At 41.6% G+C, this 19,991-nt stretch overlaps 1 protein-coding gene across 1 annotated transcript in view; it reads left to right on the top strand.

Moving 5' to 3' along the window:
* The window catches only part of si:dkey-89b17.4 (zinc finger protein 646), a 98,516-nt gene extending 78,737 nt beyond the window's left edge, over nt 1-19,779 (top strand). The window contains 4 exon segments of the mRNA XM_034189459.1: nt 14,929-15,035; nt 15,038-16,037; nt 17,934-18,387; nt 18,389-19,779. Coding sequence (XP_034045350.1) covers nt 14,929-15,035; nt 15,038-16,037; nt 17,934-18,387; nt 18,389-18,823 — 1,996 coding nt within the window. The 3' untranslated portion in view covers nt 18,824-19,779.
* The last annotated feature ends 212 nt before the right edge of the window (nt 19,780-19,991 follow it).

The following is a 19,991-nucleotide window of genomic DNA, read 5'->3' as shown; positions in this document are numbered from 1 at the left end:
CCACACGCCAGGTTCCAACTCATGCAGATCCATTGCCACCGTTTCATTATACTCCGAGGCCAATGGCAAACCGACAGCTGGCTTGGGCTTGGTCCTGCTGTACCTCTGACATGTCTCACAGTCATGAATGATCTCCTGCAAAATGACTGGACACTCTTTGTCAGTATTTCCAGAGCTGTGAATGAGCCGCTGCAGCCGGTCTGCGGAGGCGTGGCCAAACTGCTTGTGAAGCTTCAGCAGAACTTTACACTTCTCTTCTGTTGACATCTCTGCTGTGACGACAAGAACTTCACTTTCATTGCCACTCAGTTGAGGACCTTCATCTCTAATGTCCACACAATAGTGTCCCGAACTAGTGAGCTCCAAAGGCACTGGTTGCTTGAACATGATAACTCTGTCATTATCTAAAATAGTTCCTGCTCTTTTTAGAGACATTTTGCCAACAGCAAGGGAATGTCAGCAGAAACTTCAGTTTCAATGTGGCACTTTGTTTGACCGATCTTAGCAGGAAGTTTCACTTTTCTGTTGGAGTTTACCACTTGTCCATCTCCAAATCTGAATGGTCTACAGCTTGATTCTGTTTTTAGCATTTTGTTGATTTGACTTTCACTCAAGTCTTTAACCTAACTATCCAGCCACTTTTCACCACATACAGTACGCATGCATGCAGTGTCAATAATGGCTGATCCCAGTGATTCAGTTAGGAAGATCTCAGAATCAGTCATAACTTTGGTAAACAGAGTAATATTGCATTCCTCCACTTTTTCATCTTCTGTTAACTTTACTTAATTTCGTCGGTGAGGACAGTCTTTGGCCCAGTGGTATGTGCTCTGACAAATGGCGCATTTTGTTCGCTTACCATATTTATCGAGCGGATTTGTGCCCTGCTGCGGGTGCCGCTGATTGCTCTGAGAAGAGCCATTGCTCCATCTGCATTTACCCGGTGGTCTTTGATCCGTGAAAAAAACTCCATCTTGTGTCTCGCCGCCATTGCTCGCTCCGCTGTTTTTTGCTTCTGAAAATCCGCTTCAGTGCAGACTTTGACACAAATGATAGATCCGTGCACGCTGTGAGTGCCACCTGCCTGCTCTTTTCCTCGAGACAAGCTGTGTCCAGAAGTTTAAACGCCAACACAGCGTCAGGCAGCGTCATGTTGTAGTTTTTCATGCGGTTGTAACGTTGTTCAAAGTCTATGACGTAGTCCGCCATGGACAAAGCACTGTCTTTGGCTATCGAGTCAAAATGAGAGTATGCTTCATAAGCACGGTATTTTTCCTCTCGAAGGAATACCATGTCCAATTTAACAAGCAAGGTTTCCATACCATCATCCTTGTTCAGGTTGGCTGCGGATATTTCCAAGGCAGTCTCTCTAGCTCTCCCTTCGAGCCCCAGCGCCACTGCGAGTGCCTGCTTCTTCTTGTCTAAGTCTGTGACAAGTCTCCAAATACTAACTTCATTTTTCCAGCACTTCTACGGCCGAGCTTCGTCAAACTTTGGCGGTATTTTATAATTGATAACCATCCTCTGCTACCATGTAAATGCCAAAAACACGACGTCTCGACACGTCACGACATTACTTTATTCCGCCATTCCGTTCACACAAATCAAAATAAAATCAATTTTATTTATATAGCGCCAAATCACAACAAACAGTTGCCCCAAGACGCTTTATATTGTAAGGCAAAAGCCACACAATAATTACAGAAAAACCCCAACGGTCAAAACGACCCCCTATGAGCAAGCACTTGGTGACAGTGGGAAGGAAAAACTCCCTTTTAACAGGAAGAAACCTCCAGCAGAACCAGGCTCAGGGAGGGGCAGTCTTCTGCTGGGACTGGTTGGGGCTGAGGGAGAGAATCAGGAAAAGACATGCTGTGGAAGAGAGCAGAGATCAATCACCAATGATTAAATGCAGAGTGGTGCATACAGAGCAAAAAGAGGTGAATAAAAAGAAACACTGGGTGCATCATGGGAAACCCCCAGCAGTCTAAGTCTATAGAAGCATAACTAAGGGATGGTTCAGGGTCACCTGATCCAGCCCTAACTATAAGCTTTTTCAAAAGGAAATGTTTTAAGCTTAATCTTAAAAGTAGAGAGGGTGTCTGTCTCCCTAATCCGAATTGGGAGCTGGTTCCACAGGAGAGGAGCCTGAAAGCTGAAGGCTCTGCCTCCCATTCTACTCTTACAAACCCTAGGAACTACAAGTAAGCCTGCAGTCTGAGAGCGAAGCGCTCTATTGGGGTGATATGGTACTACAACCCCTGGCAATAATTATGGAATCACCGGCCTCGGAGGATGTTCATTCAGTTGTTTAATTTGTAGAAAAAAAGCAGATGACAGACATGACACAAAACTGAAGTCATTTCAAATGGCAACTTTCTGGCTTTAAGAAACACTATAAGAAATCAGGAAAAAAAATTGTGGCAGTCAGTAACGGTTACTTTTTTAGACCAAGCAGAAGGAAAAAAATATGGACTCACTCAATTCTGAGGAATAAATTATGGAATTACCCTGTAAATTTTCATCCCCAAAACTAACACCTGCATCAAATCAGATCTGCTCGTTAGTCTGCATCTTAAAAGGAGTGATCACACCTTGGAGAGCTGTTGCACCAAGTGGACTGACATGAATCATGGCTCCAACACGAGAGATGTCAATTGAAACAAAGGAGAGGATGATCAAACTCTTAAAAGAGGGTGTTGCAAAAGTTGTTGGTTGTTCACAGTCAGCTGTGTCTAAACTCTGGACCAAATACAAACAACATGGGAAGGTTGTTAAAGGCAAACATACTGGTAGACCAAGGAAGACATCAAAGCGTCAAGACAGAAAACTTAAAGCAATATGTCTCAAAAATCGAAAATGCACAACAAAACAAATGAGGAACGAATGGGAGGAAACTGGAGTCAACGTCTGTGACCGAACTGTAAGAAACCGCCTAAAGGAAATGGGATTTATATACAGAAAAGCTAAACGAAAGCCATCATTAACACCTAAACAGAAAAAACAAGGTTACAATGGACTAAGGAAACGCAATCGTGGACTGTGGATGACTGGATGAAAGTCATATTTAGTGATGAATCTCGAATCTGCATTGGGTAAGGTGATGATGCTGGAACTTTTGTTTGGTGCCGTTCCAATGAGTTTTATAAAGATGACTGCCTGAAGAGAACATGTAAATTTCCACAGTCATTGATGATATGGGGCTGCATGTCAGGTAAAGGCACTGGGGAGATGGCTGTCATTACATCATCAATAAATGCACAAGTTTACGTTGATATTTTGGACACTTTTCTTATCCCATCAATTGAAAGGATGTTTGGGGATGATGAAATCATTTTTCAAGATGATAATGCATCTTGCCATAGAGCAAAAACTGTGAAAACATTCCTTGCAAAAAGACACATACGGTCAATGTCATGGCCTGCAAATAGTCCAGATCTTAATCCAATTGAAAATCTTTGGTGGAAGTTGAAAAAAATGGTCCATGACAAGGCTCCAACCTGCAAAGCTGATCTGGCAACAGCAGTCAGAGAAAGTTGGAGCCAGATTGATGAAGAGTACTGTTTGTCACTCATTAAGTCCATGCCTCAGAGACTGCAAGCTGTTATAAAAGCCAGAGGTGGTGCAACAAAATACTAGTGATGTGTTGGAGCGTTCTTTTGTTTTTCATGATTCCATATTTTTTTCCTTCTGCTTGGTCTAAAAAAGTAACCGTTACTGACTGCTACAATTTTTTTTTTCCTTCTTTCTTATAGTGTTTGTTAAAGCCAGAAAGTTGCCATTTGAAATGACTTTAGTTTTGTGTCATGTCTGTGATCTGCTTTTTTTCTACAAAATTAAACAACTGAACATCCTCCGAGGCCGGTGATTCCATAATTTTTGCCAGGGGTTGTATAAAATGCTGTGTATGCTACTTGTAGCAAGCAGGAGCTTATTAGCCAAACACCAGCCTTCAGTCCAGTTGCATCAGCAGGTTGTTTACCTCGACATTTTGGAGGTCAAAACAACATTGTATCTGATTGTTCGTGGGTCTCTGTTCTGAGTTTGTCTTTTTAAAATTGAAAAACAAAATGGCTGCATCAGATTCTCATGACTTTCTCCATTTATGGAGCATCTGGTGAGGACACTAGGTGATGCTACTCTGAGAAATGCTGTATTTGGAATGAATGATCTGGACAGTCCATTGGGTTCTTTGTTCAGCCAATCAAAATAAACAGCTGAATGAAAAGACTCTGGAGGTTCATAACCACTTGATATCTGTTTAGGCTATGTGTCAAAATCTCTTCCTGGTCAATGTCTAGGTTGGTGTAAACAGACCCTGTATCAAGATTTGGGTTCAGAGTTACTGTTAAAAAGTATAGTACATCATGGTTTAGGGGAAGGATAAAAAGTTATCTCAGAGATTTTAACCTGTCAGTTTCCATTGTGAGGAACATAGTGAGGAAATGATAGACCACAGGCACAGTACTAGTTAAGGCCTGAAGTGGCAGGCCAAGAAAAATCTCATAAGCTGAAGAGATGGATGGTGAGAACAGTCATAGTCAACCCACAGACCTGCTCCAAAGACCTATAACATGATCTTGCTGCAGATAGTGTCTCTGTACATCGTTCAACTATACAGCACACTTTTCACAAGGAGATGCTGAATGAGAAAGTAATGCAGAGGAAGACTTTTCTGCGTACATGCCACAAACAGTCACTTGAGGTATGCTAAAGCACATTTGGACAAGCCAGCTTCATTTTGGAATAAGGTGCTGTGGACTGATGAAACTAAAATTGAGTTATTTGGCCATAACAAGGGGTAGAAAAAGAACACGGCATTCCAAGAAAAACGCTTGCTACTTACAGTAAAATTTGGAGGTGGTTGCAGTGCAGGTACTGGGAATCTTGTTAAAGTTGAGGATCACATGGATTCCAGTCAGTATCAGCAGATTCTTGATAGCAGTGTTCAAAAATCAGTGACAAAGTTGAAGTTGCGCCGGAGGCGGATCTTTCAACAAGACAATGATCCTAAACACTGCTCAAAATCTACTAAGCATTCATCAGAGGAAGAAGTAAAGTGTTCTGGAATGGCAATCTCAGTCCCCAGACCTGAATATTATTGAAAATCTGTTGGTGTGAGTTTTAAGCGTGCTGTCCATGCTCGGAAACCAACAAACCTGAGATGTTTTGTAAATGAGAATAGTCCAAAATACCTTCAACCAGAATCCAAACTCTCATTGGAAGGTATGTGAAGTGTTTTGCGGCTGTTATTTCTGCAAAAGGAGGATCTACTAAATATCGATGTATTTTTTTTCTGTTGGGGTGCCCAAATTTATGCACCTGCCTAATTTTGTTTAAAGAATTATTGCACACTTTATGTAAATCCTATAAACTTCATTTCATTTCTCAAATATCACTGTGTTTGTCTGCTATATTTAACTGAAATTGCGGATCCAAACAACAAATGATTTATAAATGAAAATCATGGAAATCATCAGGGGTGCCCCAACTTTTACATACCACTGTCTTTTCAGATGTTTTCCAAACTCAGGAGGCTTTGTGTGGATTATTTTTCTTCAGGATCGTGTGATGATGAATTCCACTGAAACAGGCAAGACATTATTATTAACTGTGTGAATTTACCCCACATGATGGCCCGCAGCTTTCATCCAATCAATGGACAGTATTGACGGACATATTTCGACTTATGAGTAAATAACATGAAAACCTATAATAATCCACAAATTAGCCACATCATTGTTTAAGTAGCGGCTTATAGTCCGGAAATTACGTTGTGTGTGCATGAAAATCCCCCATTGAGAGGTTGACATCACGCTGCTGTGAAGGGGCATCGGGTGACATAGTATCGGAGACGTTTTATGATTACAAGTATGATTAAATGAATACGGGATCGAACCGATACCTGATACTGGTATTGGGATCGGTGCATCCTAACAAATACAATAGCCTAATGATAGTTAAATGTCAATGAGCCATTTGTTGTTTCACAGCAGAAGCTGTGGTTCAAGTCCCACATAACAATTTTCTCCAAATGAAAATAACTTACCATAATTTCTGGAGTATAAGTCGCACCCAAGATGTCGCATTTATCACTTCACATAAGAAGTAAAGGTGATTAAATTGCTGTATTATTCATTTATAATTCTCACACATTGTAAAGCAGCACAGCTAAGAGCGTTAATGTCACTTTAAGTGCACAAAATGCAAGTAAACTGCTTCTTTCAAACACTGACGGGATGATCATATGTAAGATGAATGTACCACGCAATGAGAAACATTTGAAAACCCAGTGTAATGTATCATTTATATAGATTTACAACAAAAACACTGCTTTAGCCATTAGAAGGTAAGAGCTAATTAATATTTTTGTTACAAGAGCAAACTCACCATTAATTTTCTCGTTCAAAGAGCTGTGTCCAAATGAGGTTTCTTCCAAATACACAGGGGAAAAAAAAGTCCATCTTCATTCAAAAGTGTGGTCTTCCAGTAAAAAACATGTTATTGTATTTCTTCAGAACAAAGAATGTCTGTTATTTTGGTGGTTCCAAGGTCCCCTTCCTGAAGAAAGACATCTTGGGACAGATTTTACGCCACACTGTAACTTTGGGTGAGAAGCAGGGCTGAGCTCACGCCATGGCTGGGGGAGTAGTTGTCCTCCCCCTCTCCCACGGGTTGAAGGCACAGACTGGTGGCCCACCTTGCGGGTGGTTTGTCCTGCTGGACGGGCTCTTTCCATGGAACTTCCCAGCTACAGACCCACCGGGACCCCATTTTCTAATCAGAGGACAGATTGTTTTATTTGAGCTTCTTTGGGATTTTTCCTATTCCTCGTTAATGGTGGATTATCAAACGGATGTTTTGGGCCCAGTGTTGAGCTTTGTCGGATTACTTTGTACGTGGAACATTTCCCAAAGTGACAGAGCGGTCCAATACAAACATGAGTTCAGTTTTAAATCAGCTCAAAGCACATTTATCTGTTTCCTGTTCACGTTTTTGCTCTGTTGTGGAATGAAAGTCTGTTCATTTGCGCTGTAACAATGCCGCAGCGCACACACACAGACGTGAACGTCTGTTCCGGTGTGTTTTATGGTGCAGTTCTTTGTGTCATTAGACACTTTATTTGATAAAGCCATTTATTCATATATATTTGCTTGAAGTATGACTGCTAATTGTATTTTATCAGGAGCCAACGTGAGGAAAAGCTTAAAATAGTGACACCATCACAATCGTTTAAAGAACACTCTAATTGTGACTTGACTCTTTTAAATGCGTGCTGAAATTAATCAAGCCCTGTTGGGAAGTTTGGGAAATTATTCTGTACACAAGTCGCACCGCACGATAAGTTGCAGGACCTCTCAACGAATAAAAAAAAAATGCAACTTCTACTCTGGAAAATACAGCATTCAAGCATGTTCTTGGAAAAGTAAAAAAAAAAAAAAAAACAGGGTGTTTGACTCAGTGAAGGAGCAGGCAGCAGGACAAGAAAAAAACGCCTGTTGCTGCAAATCAATAAAAAAAAGTCTACATTTAATGGTGGCCCAGCACAGTACACAGACTATAGCAGTCCACTCTCAGTGCGGTGCGTGATGATTTATTATATTGCACACTGAATGATCACAGTTTGATGGCAGTGATTGTGCAGCCCAGAGACAGTCCCAGCTTTACAGCATCTGGAAAGTATTTACAAGCGCTTCATTTTTCCCACATTTTATGTTACAAGCCTTATGCCAGAGTGGACTAAATTAATTTTTTTTCCTTCAAAATTCTACTCACAACACCCACAATTACAACATGAAAAAAGTTTGTTTGTTTTTTTCTGGTGCAAATTTATTAAAATAAAAACTAAGAAATCACATGTACATAAGTATTCACAGCCTTTCCTCAATACTTTGTTGATGCACCCTTGGCAGCAATTACAGCTTCACGTCTTCTTGAATATGATGCCACAAGTGTGGTGCTCCTATCATTGGGCAGTTTTGTCCATTTCCTCTTTGCAGCACTTCCCAAGCTCCATCAGGTTGGATGGGGAGCATCTGCACAGCCATTTTCAGATCTCTCCAGAGATGTTCAGTCAGATTCAGGTCTGAGCTCTGGCTGGGCCACTCAAGGACATTGCAGAGTGTCATGAAGCCACTCCTTTGATATCTTGACTGTGTGCTTAGGGTTATTGTCCTGCTGAAAGATGAACCATCACTCCAATCTGAGATCAAGAGCACTCTGGAGCAGGGTTTCATCCAGGATGTCTCTGTACATTGCTGCATTGATCTTCCCTCAATCCTGACTAGTCTCCCAGTTCCTGCTGCTGAAAAACATCCGCACTGCATCATGCTGCCATCTCCATGCTTCACTGTAGGGATGGTGCCTGGTTTCCTCCAAACATGATACCTTGTATTCACACCAACGAGGTCAATCTTTGTCTAGCAGACCAGAGAATTTGTTTCTCATGGTCTGAAGTCCTTCAGGTACCTTTTTGCCAAACCAGGTGGGCTAGCCATGTGCTTTTTACTGAGAGTGTCTTCTGTCTGGCCACTCTACCATACAGGCCTGATTGGTGGATTGCTGCAGAGATGGTTGTCCTTCTGGAAGGTTCTCCTCTCTCCACAGAGGAATGCTGGAGCTCTGACAGAGTGACCATTGGGTTCTTGGTCACCTCTTTGACTAAGGTCCTTCTCCCCAATTGCTCAGTTTAGACAGGTAGCCAACTCTAGGAAGTGTCCTGGTGGAGCCGCACTTCTAAACTGTATGGATGATGGAGGCCACTGTGCTCATTGGGACCTTCAAAGCAGCAGAAATGTTTCTGTGCCCTTCCCCAGATTTGTGCCTCAAGGCAATCCTGTCTTGGAGTTCTGAAGACGATTCCTTTGACTTCATGCTTGGTTTGTGCTCTGACATGCACTGTCAACTGTAGGACCTTATATGTAGACAGGTGTGTGTCTTTCCAAATCATGTCGTCAACTGAATTTGCCCCAGGTGGACTACAATTAAGCTGTAGAAACATCTTAAGCATGATCAGTTCAAACAGGATGCACTTGAGCTCAATCTTGAGCTTCATAACAAAGGCTTATTTTTTTTATTTTAATAAATTTGCAAAGTCTCAAACTTTCTTCAGTCTTGTTTTCCACATTGTCATTATGAGGTATTCTGTGTAGATTTTGAGAGAAAAAAAGAAATTTCAGCCATTTTTGAATAAGGCTGTAACATAATAAATGTGGAAAAGTGAAGCATTGTGAATACTTCACGGATACACTGTAATTCTGGCTACGGCCATGATTATGGAACTATAGATCATGACACTTGCTTTGAGAGGTTTTTTTTTTTTTTTTTTTTTTTTTGCAGTCTTCACTCAGTCGACTCCAACTGGTTCAAAATGCTGCAGCACGTCTGTTAACTAACGCACGTAGATGTGACCATATCACCCCAGTCCTCTACGCTCTGCATTGGCTTCCAGTTCAGGCTAGAATCGATTTAAAAATTCTGTTTGTTTTTAAAGCTCTGACTGGTTTTGCCCCACCATACTTAGCCGAGCCGCTGACACATTGCGACCAAAGCAGAGTTTTGAGATCTTCTAACCAGTGTGCGCTTGAGGTTCTGAGGTCCAGATACCGTCTCTGGGGAGACCGGGCTTTCTCTGTGGCCGCAATTCATACTTATTACAATATTCCTCCATACATACCCTTTGCCTCAAAAAAAAGAATCTAACCAGAATGAGCCTTCAAAACACTTTCAAAAATTATGCTGCTGCACTGCTATTTTCGCTTTTCCCCAATGCCAAAAAAAAAAAAAAAAAAGCAAATCGCACCGGTAGTGGTACTCTCATATTCATGGAATGGGGTTCACCTCCCTACAGTGTCCTTGCTGAAATCCAAAATGCATGAAAACACAATAGTTATCAATCAGTCCACACATTTCACAACAAACCTAAATGTCCCTAACTCGCATCATCAATAACTACTGTATTCACATCCATATGTGAGTACTTCATGTACACTAACTGTTTATTCCTTCCTATATCTCTATGTGAGTATATATGTCTGACCATGTGGATGAACGTCAGTCTTTTCTTAAATAACTATTTGCGTGTCTCTTTGTGTTTCAAAGTCAGACGTGTCTTAACAAACGCACACTTTGTTAAAACTACATAAGAGTAAGTACACCTCTAAACACAGCCTCATACAACCACCCTTGACAAATCTACTTAAGCTCCAAATTTTCTGTATGAATACAAACTTCCTACAGGCATTGTACTGGTACTTGTTAAACAAATTTATTACCACCCTTCCCCCCATATGTTAATTTCATTCAAGTTTGACTTTCAAGGATCAGGTTTGAAAACAAATGTTCATATTAGGCTTGATTGAATAAGATTATTAAAGCGGTCATAAGAAGGAGTGCATTTATTTTGTGCTTTTCTGTCAAACATATGCTCCAAGAACTTTACAGTGATGCCTCACAGTTACTTCTGCAGCCAAGGCTGGTACCCATTTCACAGCTGGGTAGCCCGAGGTATACATACGTACAGTATTGGCAGACCAGCTCCTTGTCCACTGAACTACCTGTTCTGCAAAAAGTCTCAAGCTGATTATTTAGTCCAAATAGTTTAAATAGTCAATTAATTATTGGATCTCCAGTCCAGAGGCAACATTGCAAAAAGCTGTCACTGTCCAGATAGTTACTGGACCTGGCTCTCTGTGCATGCAAAAGTTTCCAAGTTTTCTCTTCTGACGGCCACAATCCTCTTTGGGAGTTGGGTGGAGGTAATGTTTTTGCCTGTTTGTTTGTTTGTGAACAGCCTGGAGAACCCAATTTTTCATGTCAGTATGAAATTTTTACTGATTGTTCATATCCTGATAGGAAAGAACTGATTCTCTTTTCAAGGTCAAAGTCAGGAAAATCTTGGAAATTAGAAAAATCCCTGTCTTTAACATTGAACAAATTTTTAAAAAAATTATAACTATCAAAAGATTTAATTTCTTTCATATTTGAGAGTGTTATGTATTACGGTATCTTTTATCAACTGACAAAGTTTAATCTGGATCTGATCCAGATTACAGACTTTCTGGCCATTTAAATTTAGCATTGAAAACCCCATTTAATGTATATTTTACATTACATCTTAGTCAGACGTGCCCCAAGCACTCATATTTGTAAGTGAGGTGCAGACTGACACTATCACCTGACAAACTTTGATCTGGATCCGATCCGGATTATGGATTTGGTGGACATTTGAATTTATATTGAAAAGCCCATTGGTGTACATTTTGCATTATATCTCTATCAAAGGTGCCTCAGTGACTCTCATTTTTCTGTTATGGATTTACCTACACCACCAAAATTGGATGGAGGTTCCAATTTTATACCTGTTTGTCTGTCTTCCAGTTATCAGTCAGAAACCAATTGCAAAAAAGCAATGACAAATTGTGCATAGCAAAGATAAGCAATGTTCTGTGAAAATTATGTGAAAAAGAATTTAGGAACACCACCACAAAAAACTTTGATTCAAGTGCATGAATTAAATACATACTCCTGACATTTGATCACATCTGTTTTATCTTCTGAAAAGCCACTTCTAACAGGACTTTGACTTTAAACTTTTCAAGGTAAAATTTTGTGGAATTGGAAACTCATGTTGGTGGAGGTTTGGGCTTTACGAGCGCGGTAGGAAGCTAGTTTAGGAAGTGATGAAAGCATCCAGTGGTAATGACAATCATACCTGAATTTAATCTTCTTTTAGTTGCATCTTGAATGCATTACCTTGTAAACACAGTATTAACACCCAACTTAACATACAGTGGTGATGTCAGCAGCACAATTTCTGACCGAGTCTCAGCTTCTCCACAACCTGTTGAAAGTTGATAGTTATTTTTTACCTTGATGCCGGGAGGAGACCTAACCAGCTTAGACCCCTGTGGTACAGCCCCCTCACCACCAAGGAGTCCATCACTGTCCCTGCAGGAAGGAGCACTTTATCTGTGCCTCACAAGTCATCAGTTTGATGGAGCTGAATTCTAACTCCAGCCTACAATTCATCTTGACTTTTTTTTTTTTTTTTTTAAACCAAAGTCATTCTGCTATGAAACTGACTGAGTGGAAAACCAACAGACATCACAGCCACTGAAGTGTGTACAGTTTTGGACAATATTATTAGGCCCCCTATGAAATTTAACATTTTCTTCGAAGGTTTCCCAAGTGCTTTTTTTAGCAAAGAATTTTCAACACAGCATTTATAAACATCCTACTTTTATTTTGGGTGCTTACATTATTTTTCTGTGCACACAGAAACAAAATTATTTTACAAAAGTACCAGGTTCAAAATTATTAGCTCCCTGATGATAATAATCAATTGTGTGTCCTTTTTGCTGGATAACAGCCTGTAGTCATTTGTTGTAGTTTTTAACAAGTCTTAGACATGACTCCTGAGGAATCTCTCAACCTCCTCTGGATTTGGTGGTCTTCAGACATGGACCTTGGTCTTCAGCTCACTCCACAGATTTTCAGTGGGATTCAAGTCTGGGCTTTGTGCAGGCCAGTCAGTAACATTCACTTTGGTCTTCTGCAGGTAGTTCTTCACCAACTCAGACCCACTTTTGCTGCTGACTGCCTGAGATTTTCTTTCAAAATCTTCACATATCCTTTCTTCACGGTTCCTTCCACCTTGAGGAAGTTTCCACTTCCAGACCCACTGAAGCATTCCCACTGCATTAATACTCCTAGTGCCGCAGTTATTTGGGTTATATACCTTTCTTTTCTTCCTGCTAACATAGGCGATGTCTCTGTGGCCAAAGAGCTCTGTTTAGTCTTATCTGTCCAAAAGACACACAGTATGCATAATTGTTAACTCAACTTCAAGTTGTCCTTGGTATACTTAAGTCATCATTCTTTTTTCTTCACCCTTCTTCATCAACTTGGCATTTTAGAGTGAGATTTCATTCTGTGTGCAGTAATCATGCTGTTTAATCATGTGGATCAATTACCTTTGCAAAAGTGTTCACAGATGTTAACAATTTATGAACAAAATTTGAGTGTAAATAATTTTTTTGAGAGTATAGATGAAATCTGAATGATTGCTTACTTGAACTATTTAAATGGAAAGAAAAACAAGTGTTAAATTTTTTATGTGTGTGTATACATATATATATACACAGTGGAGGAAATAAGTATTTGATCCACTGCCAGCTTTGTAGGTTTTCCCACCTACAAAGAATGGAGAGGTCTGTAATTTTTATCATAGGTACACGTCAACTGTGAGAGACAGAATCTAAAACAAAAATCCCGAAAATCACATTGTATGATTTTTTTTTTTTTTTTTAAATAATCAATTTGCATTTTTTGCATGAAATAAGTATTTGATCCCCTACCAACCAGCAAGAATTCTGGCTCACACAGACCTGTTCATTTTTCTTTAAGAAGCCCTCTTGTTCTGCACTCTTTACCTCTATTAATTGCACCTGTTTGAACTTGTTACTTGTATAAAAGACACCTCTGCACACACTCAGTCAATCACACTCCAACACCGTCCACCATAGCCAAGACCAAAGAGCTGTCTAAGGACACCAGGGACAAGGCTGGGATGGACTACAGGACAACAGGCAAGCAGCTTGGTAGAAGACAACTGTCATTATTATTAGAAAGTGGAAGAAACACAAGATTGACTGTCAATCTCCCTCAGTCTTGGATTCCATTCAAGATCTCACTTCGTGGGTTAAGGATGATTTTGAGAAAGCTCAGAACTACACAGGAGGACCTGGTCAGTGACCTGAAGAGAGCTGGGACCACAGTCACAAAGATTACATTACTAACACACGATGCTGTCATAGTTTAAAATCCTGCAGGGCAGCAAGGTCCCCCTGCTCAAGCCAGCACATGTCCAGGCCTGTTTGAAGTTCACCAGTGACCATCTGGATGATCCAGAGGAGGCATGGGAGAAGGTCATGTGGTCAGATGAGACCAAAATAGAGCTTTTTGGAATCAACTCCACTTACCATGTTTAGGAGGAATGAGAGCAACCCCAAGAAAACCATCCCAACCGTGAAGCATGAGGGTGGAAACATCATACTCTGGGGGTGCTCTTCTGCAAAGGGGGCAGGATGACTGCTCCACATTGAAGGGAGAATGGATGGGGTCATGCATTGAGAGATTTTGGCAAACAACCTCCTTCCCTCAGTAAGAGCATTGAAAATGGGTCGTGTTGGGTCTTCCAGCATGACAGTGACCCCAAACACACAGCCAGAGCAGCTAACGAGGGGCTCCGTAAGAAGCATTTCAAGGTCCTGGAGTGGCCTGGCCAGTCTCCAGACCTGAACTCAATAGAAAATCTTTGGAGGGAGCTGAAACTCCAAACCTGAAAGATCTGGAGAAGACCTGTATGGAGGAGTGGACCAAAATCCCCATTGCAGTGTGTGCAAACCTGGTGAAAAACTACAGGAAACGTTTGATCTCTGTAATGGCAAACAAATGTTTCTACACCAATTAAGGTCTGTTTTTCTAGGGGATCAAATACTTATTTCATGCAATAAAAAGCAAATTAATTATTTAAAAATCACACAATGTGATTTTCTGGATTTTCTTTATAGATTCTGTCTCTCACAGTTGGAAGTGTACCTACGATAAAAAAAATACAGACTTCTCCATTCTTTGTAGGTGGAAAAACCTGCAAAATTGACAGTGGATCAAAATACTTATTTTCCCCACTGTACTTAATTATAATTGGGTTTTGCAAGACAAGTCATGTAGCATTATGTTGCATTTATAGTTTTGTTGAAAATGTAATTTTACCATGAACTGGAATCAACAGTTTAGAAAACAGATGTACGTTTATGAGTTTTTCAATATGGTTGAATTAATTTCTTTTTTGAGGTTGTCTAAAAAGATGAAAACATGAGAAGGGGATGTATACTCTGCATTTAAGGCAATTCTCTTCTTTCACAGGCATAAATGTGAAGAGTGCGGTAAGGCTTTCAAGATCCAAAAGCAGCTGGTCAACCACCTTCGTCTCATGAGGAGCATCGGGCCGAAAGGCCTCATTCGCACGGGTCCAACGGCTCCCGTTTCCAGCAACCCGGACCATCTCAAATGCAGAGTATACGAGGAGAGTCCTCGAAGGATCAGGTGATGGGTATTAAGTACAACCCTCAGGGCTTCAAGAAGCCATACTCCTCAGCCGGTACGTCTAGGCCACAGAAGTTTGACCCAGCAGAAAGTGGACGGCGACCGTTTGCTTGTGAAGAATGTGGGAAAACATACCGTCACGCTGGTAGCCTGGCAAATCACAAGAACCTCCACAAAATTGGGGAGTACCACTGCAATGTTTGCAACTCCACCTACCCGAACCGGCTGGCCATGAAAAACCACCTGAGGCTGCATTTTGCTCAAAAGAAGCACAACTGTCAGGAGTGCGGCAAAGGCTTCCGAACACAGAGACAACTAGCTACGCACACTACAGCCGGCCTGTGCAAAGGCCCGCAGGGCCCCGGGGCCCAGATGGACTTTGAGTGCGATGGCTGCTGTGAAGGTTTTGCCACAGCTGAGGAACTTGCAGCTCATGACTGCCCAGCGCAGCACTTACCTTCCTCGTCCTCGACCAACAGCTCCACCAACATCAGCATGGAGAGAAGCTCTGTGGACCTGGACTCTGATGAGAGACCCTACGCCTGTGACTTGTGCAGTTGTGCCTACAAGCACGCTAGCTCCCTGCTCAACCACAAGCACACCCACAAGACGGGCAATTTCCGCTGCAACTTCTGTGACAAACCCTACACCAACTACATGGCCTTGCGGAATCACATGCGCATTCACACACAGCGGAAGAAGCACATCTGCCACACTTGTGGGAAAGCCTTCCGATTGGCCAGGTTCCTCCGCAATCACCAGAAGGTCCACGAAGAGGGCGCCACTCCCTTTGGCTGCCCCACCTGTGGGAAGAGTTTCCAGGGGCGATCCGGTCTGGCCAGGCACCGCTGCGGGGACAACCAGGTAGGCATGGAAGGCAGGACGAAGGCCACTGCACCCACAGGAGAGGGCGACGAGTGTCGGTACACGTGAGTTCTCATCAGTTGTTTGTGATTCTTGGAAGTTGGAAAAAATAGTGAGATAAATTTAGGTTTCTACATGTCTATTACAGGTATATGATCTCCAATCCGGCTTCCTTGGGACCATACGCGTGCCGGAATTCGGATTTTTCTGAAGTTTGGACAAATTGAATTAGTGGAGAGACCAGATAAGTCAACCCCATTTGCTTTGTTAGCATATAACACACACTTTAGATCAGGCTACAAACATGTTTTAGATGTCTTGTTTTTGTCTGCCACAGATCTGATTATTATTTTTTTTTTTTGTAATTTCCACTAATTCATGATAGTATTCTGTGTAGAATCAAGTAAAGTTATGTGTTCTATTCTTTCTTGTTTGTCTACTGGCTCTTTGTGAGACCAGAATTTCTTCTGGTTCTGAGTTTTGTGATTTAATTTATTTTTGCAAGAACAAGAAGTATTTGGGGCCAACTGCACTGCACTCCTGTCAACTATTTTTTTTTTTTTGTTTGTTTGTTTATTAAACTGCACATTAGCTTTTACTAGCATTGCAACAGTCAAGCCCCTGAATGCAGATGCAGTCATGTTTCTGCATCTGGAGAACCCTTGTTTTCAAATAACACATTAAAAAGATCACTGAAACTGCTGAAAGGCAACAAATAACATATTTCCGAACATTCCAAAGGCCTCGTTATTAATGTGTTTTTATGATTGCTTCAAACACGTATTGCCAGACATGTTATTAAATTTCTCCAGGAACAGTTTAACATGAGTTTCATCCGCATTAACGCAGCTTCTGAGACTGATTCAGGAATAAGAATCATTACATTTGGAAAAACACAAGCTGGCAGTATTTCTTCATGTTTTGTGTCACAAATAAAGTAGAATGTTAGCTTTCATTTGCTATTTTTAGAGTACAGTGGATTTTTTTTTCCTTTTTAATGCTGGTGCTGTGACCCTGATCTCTTCAGACTAACTTATTAAAGTAATTTCTCAAAAAACAAAAAAAAACAAAATTGTCATGAACAAAGTGATTGTCGAAGGTGATCACAGCACTCACTGGCTTGATGGCTAATGATGTTTTACCATAATTAGAATTGGGGGGAAAGTAGTTTTAAAGTGAATTTATCCTTTTTGGTTGGGATCCTGTAATATTTTAAGATGGGTTTCAGAAAGCAGCGGAAATTAGCCACAGCAGATGTTACTGTGGGGGGGGGGGTACCCATACGTCCTAACATATATACTGTAATTGGTTTTGGAAGTACATTATTCGAGTAGTGATGCCTGTATTATGATGCCTGACATTCCTGGGATTTTGCTAATGGCCATTGAGGATAGTCATTCTGTGGGTAGCCACACCCACTACAGGAAGAGTGAAGGTGCTACATTAACTGGGAAAGTAAATGGGAATTTTGCTGTGTTCATGTGCTGCTATCAGTGGACTTGACCACTGAGTAATGACATATAATCTAATTTTCGAGTATTGGAATGGATGTTTTTTTTGTTTTTTTTTTGTCCGTATGTGATGGATTTAATCACAGCAGACTTTTGAAATAGTGCGACAGCAGCGTTTTGTGCAGTGCAGGGAGCAGGAGTGCAGCAGATACTTCCTGCTTCCATTCATGATCCCAGTTGTTTGTCCCTCCCTGACCCACAGTCTTCTGCTCTGACCTTTGTGGAACTCTTTCCTTTAAATCCTGAAACATTCTGCTGTAGTCTTCATCAAAAGCTTTAAGCCGGATTTCAGATCATATACCTGTATGTGCAACATCTAGTTAAAAAAAGTCATGTTTTAATAGTTGAAAATAAGTTGTAGCTATTCACTTTCTAACTCTGCTTGAGGAGCAGGAACAAGCTCTCATCTGTTTCGTAATTTCCCTTTTCCTGCCGTTTGTCTCTGCACAGATGTGATCAGTGTGGTCGCTCCTATCGTCATGCCAGCTCCCTCCTTAACCACAAGAACACCCACACTGTCGGCATCTACCACTGTGCCGTGTGCCTCAAGACCTACTCCAACCTCCTCGCTCTGAAGAACCATCGCCGAATTCACTCTGAGATACGACGGCATTGCTGCCATGACTGTGGAAAGGCCTTCCGTGTTTCCTCCCAGCTTTACAACCACCGGCGTGTCCACCAGAAGCAGCGAGAGCTGACCTGCCGTTCCTGCCACCGAGCCTTCCCTACTCAGGCCAGCTTTAGGCTCCACATGGAGATCACCCACGGCCAGGCGCCACAACCCCGCCAGCCTAGACCCCAGCAGTCCAGGCTGGCGGGTTCCCAGGAGCTGGGATGGAATTCAGGCCTAGATCTCACTTTGATGCAGGAGCAAGGACTCCGTCCCAAAGACATGGCCAAAGCTCACAGCCATGGGGGGCAACAGTAGCATCAGTAAGACACATGTCTGCGATCAGTGTGGGCGGTCTTACCGCCACGCCAGTTCCCTGCTAAACCACAAGAACAGCCACAAGACAGGGACCTATTTTTGCAGCTCCTGCCAGAAGGAGTTCCCCAACCTGATGTCCCTCAAGAACCACCGCCGCATCCACACTGAGCCCAAACGCTACCAGTGTCCTGATTGTGGAAAATCTTTTCGAGTCTCCACCCAGCTTATCTGCCACAGACGCATCCACACCAAGGAGAAGCCCTTCTCCTGCCAGCAGTGTGACAAGCGCTTCTCATCCAAGTCCAACCTGAGGCACCACATGAAGGTGCACTGGAACAGTTCAATGGCACCACGTCCTATGGCCACGAGTGCACCAAACTTCCTGGGAATGCCCAGCGGCCGCTTCGTGTAAGCAGAGGAATAATGGACATCTGACAGGATGGGGGATTGTAGCTCTTCCTCCTTCTGACCCTCTTCTTGGTCTCTGTGTGGTTTTGGGATCTGACTAAAACTGAATGGGCACTGTACCTCCACTTTCCCTAATCTGAGGCTTCTTTATCGGACGTTCCCACAATGCCGTGTTTCTGTAGTAATGTGCTTGATGGACTTAAGAACAGGCAGACATGAGCTATGTACCTGAGGTAGTCTTCTTCAGTAGCTGCATGGACTTGTTGCTGAACCTGCCTGACTCTGACTTTTGGGTTTGGCCTGACTCAGATCCAGTTGAGCTCACGTCAGACTGCAGAAAAACGGTGAAAAAGCCCAGTTTGTAAAGACGTTCAGCTAACAGACTGTCTAGAGGAATCTGGCAAAACGCTGCTGTGAGGGAAGTGGCCCACAGAACCCAAAGTCCTGCTCCAGAGTGATTGTTTTCATCTTGTCCATTTTAGTCCAAGGAGCTAATGGTTCTGGTGTTTCTTGGTTTCTTCCATCCCGCTTCTGATGACATTTATGTTATTTTATTTTATTTTAAAAAACTTTTTCCTTGTGACTTTTGTCAGCGTATTCTGTCAGTTTAAACGTCTTCTTCCCATGTGGCCAACATGTTGGTGTTGTCAAAAACTTATGGCTTCTTTTTCTTTTTCTTTTTCTTTTTTTTTTTGTTCCTGATCATTTTGGGGGCAGACTGTTACCAAGTTCAGTGTTGAAGTTCTGACAATTTGGTTTTTAGATGCTGTTTTCACTTTGGCACCCTGAAAATCTAAAATATTCTTTTGAAATTGAAAGTCCAAGTTAACCTCTGAGGTTTGTTCCAGTGGAGAAAAAAGCAACAACCCTATATTGTTCTGTCAAATATTTACTCTGTTCAAATTATTTACAATTTTGTAAAAAGCACATCTATTAAAATGATTGTCATAAAAGTATAAATTTGAGGTATTTATTAATTTTGACCCTTAACATGGTTGAGCTGTAAACACACAACATTCCTAAGAAGGAAATTGGACAAAAAATAATTTCCAAATTTTCAGAAAGTTGTAAGAAAGTCCATTTGAATACAGTTTTAACGTAAAATGCTTATGCCCAAATTTTAACTTCTGAGTGTGTGTGTGTGTGTGTGGTGTGTGTGGTGTGTGTGTGTG

The sequence above is a fragment of the Thalassophryne amazonica genome, chromosome 16 (assembly GCF_902500255.1).
Source record: "Thalassophryne amazonica chromosome 16, fThaAma1.1, whole genome shotgun sequence".
Taxonomy (NCBI): domain Eukaryota; kingdom Metazoa; phylum Chordata; class Actinopteri; order Batrachoidiformes; family Batrachoididae; genus Thalassophryne; species Thalassophryne amazonica.
This window is presented reverse-complemented; position numbering and strand designations above follow the sequence as displayed.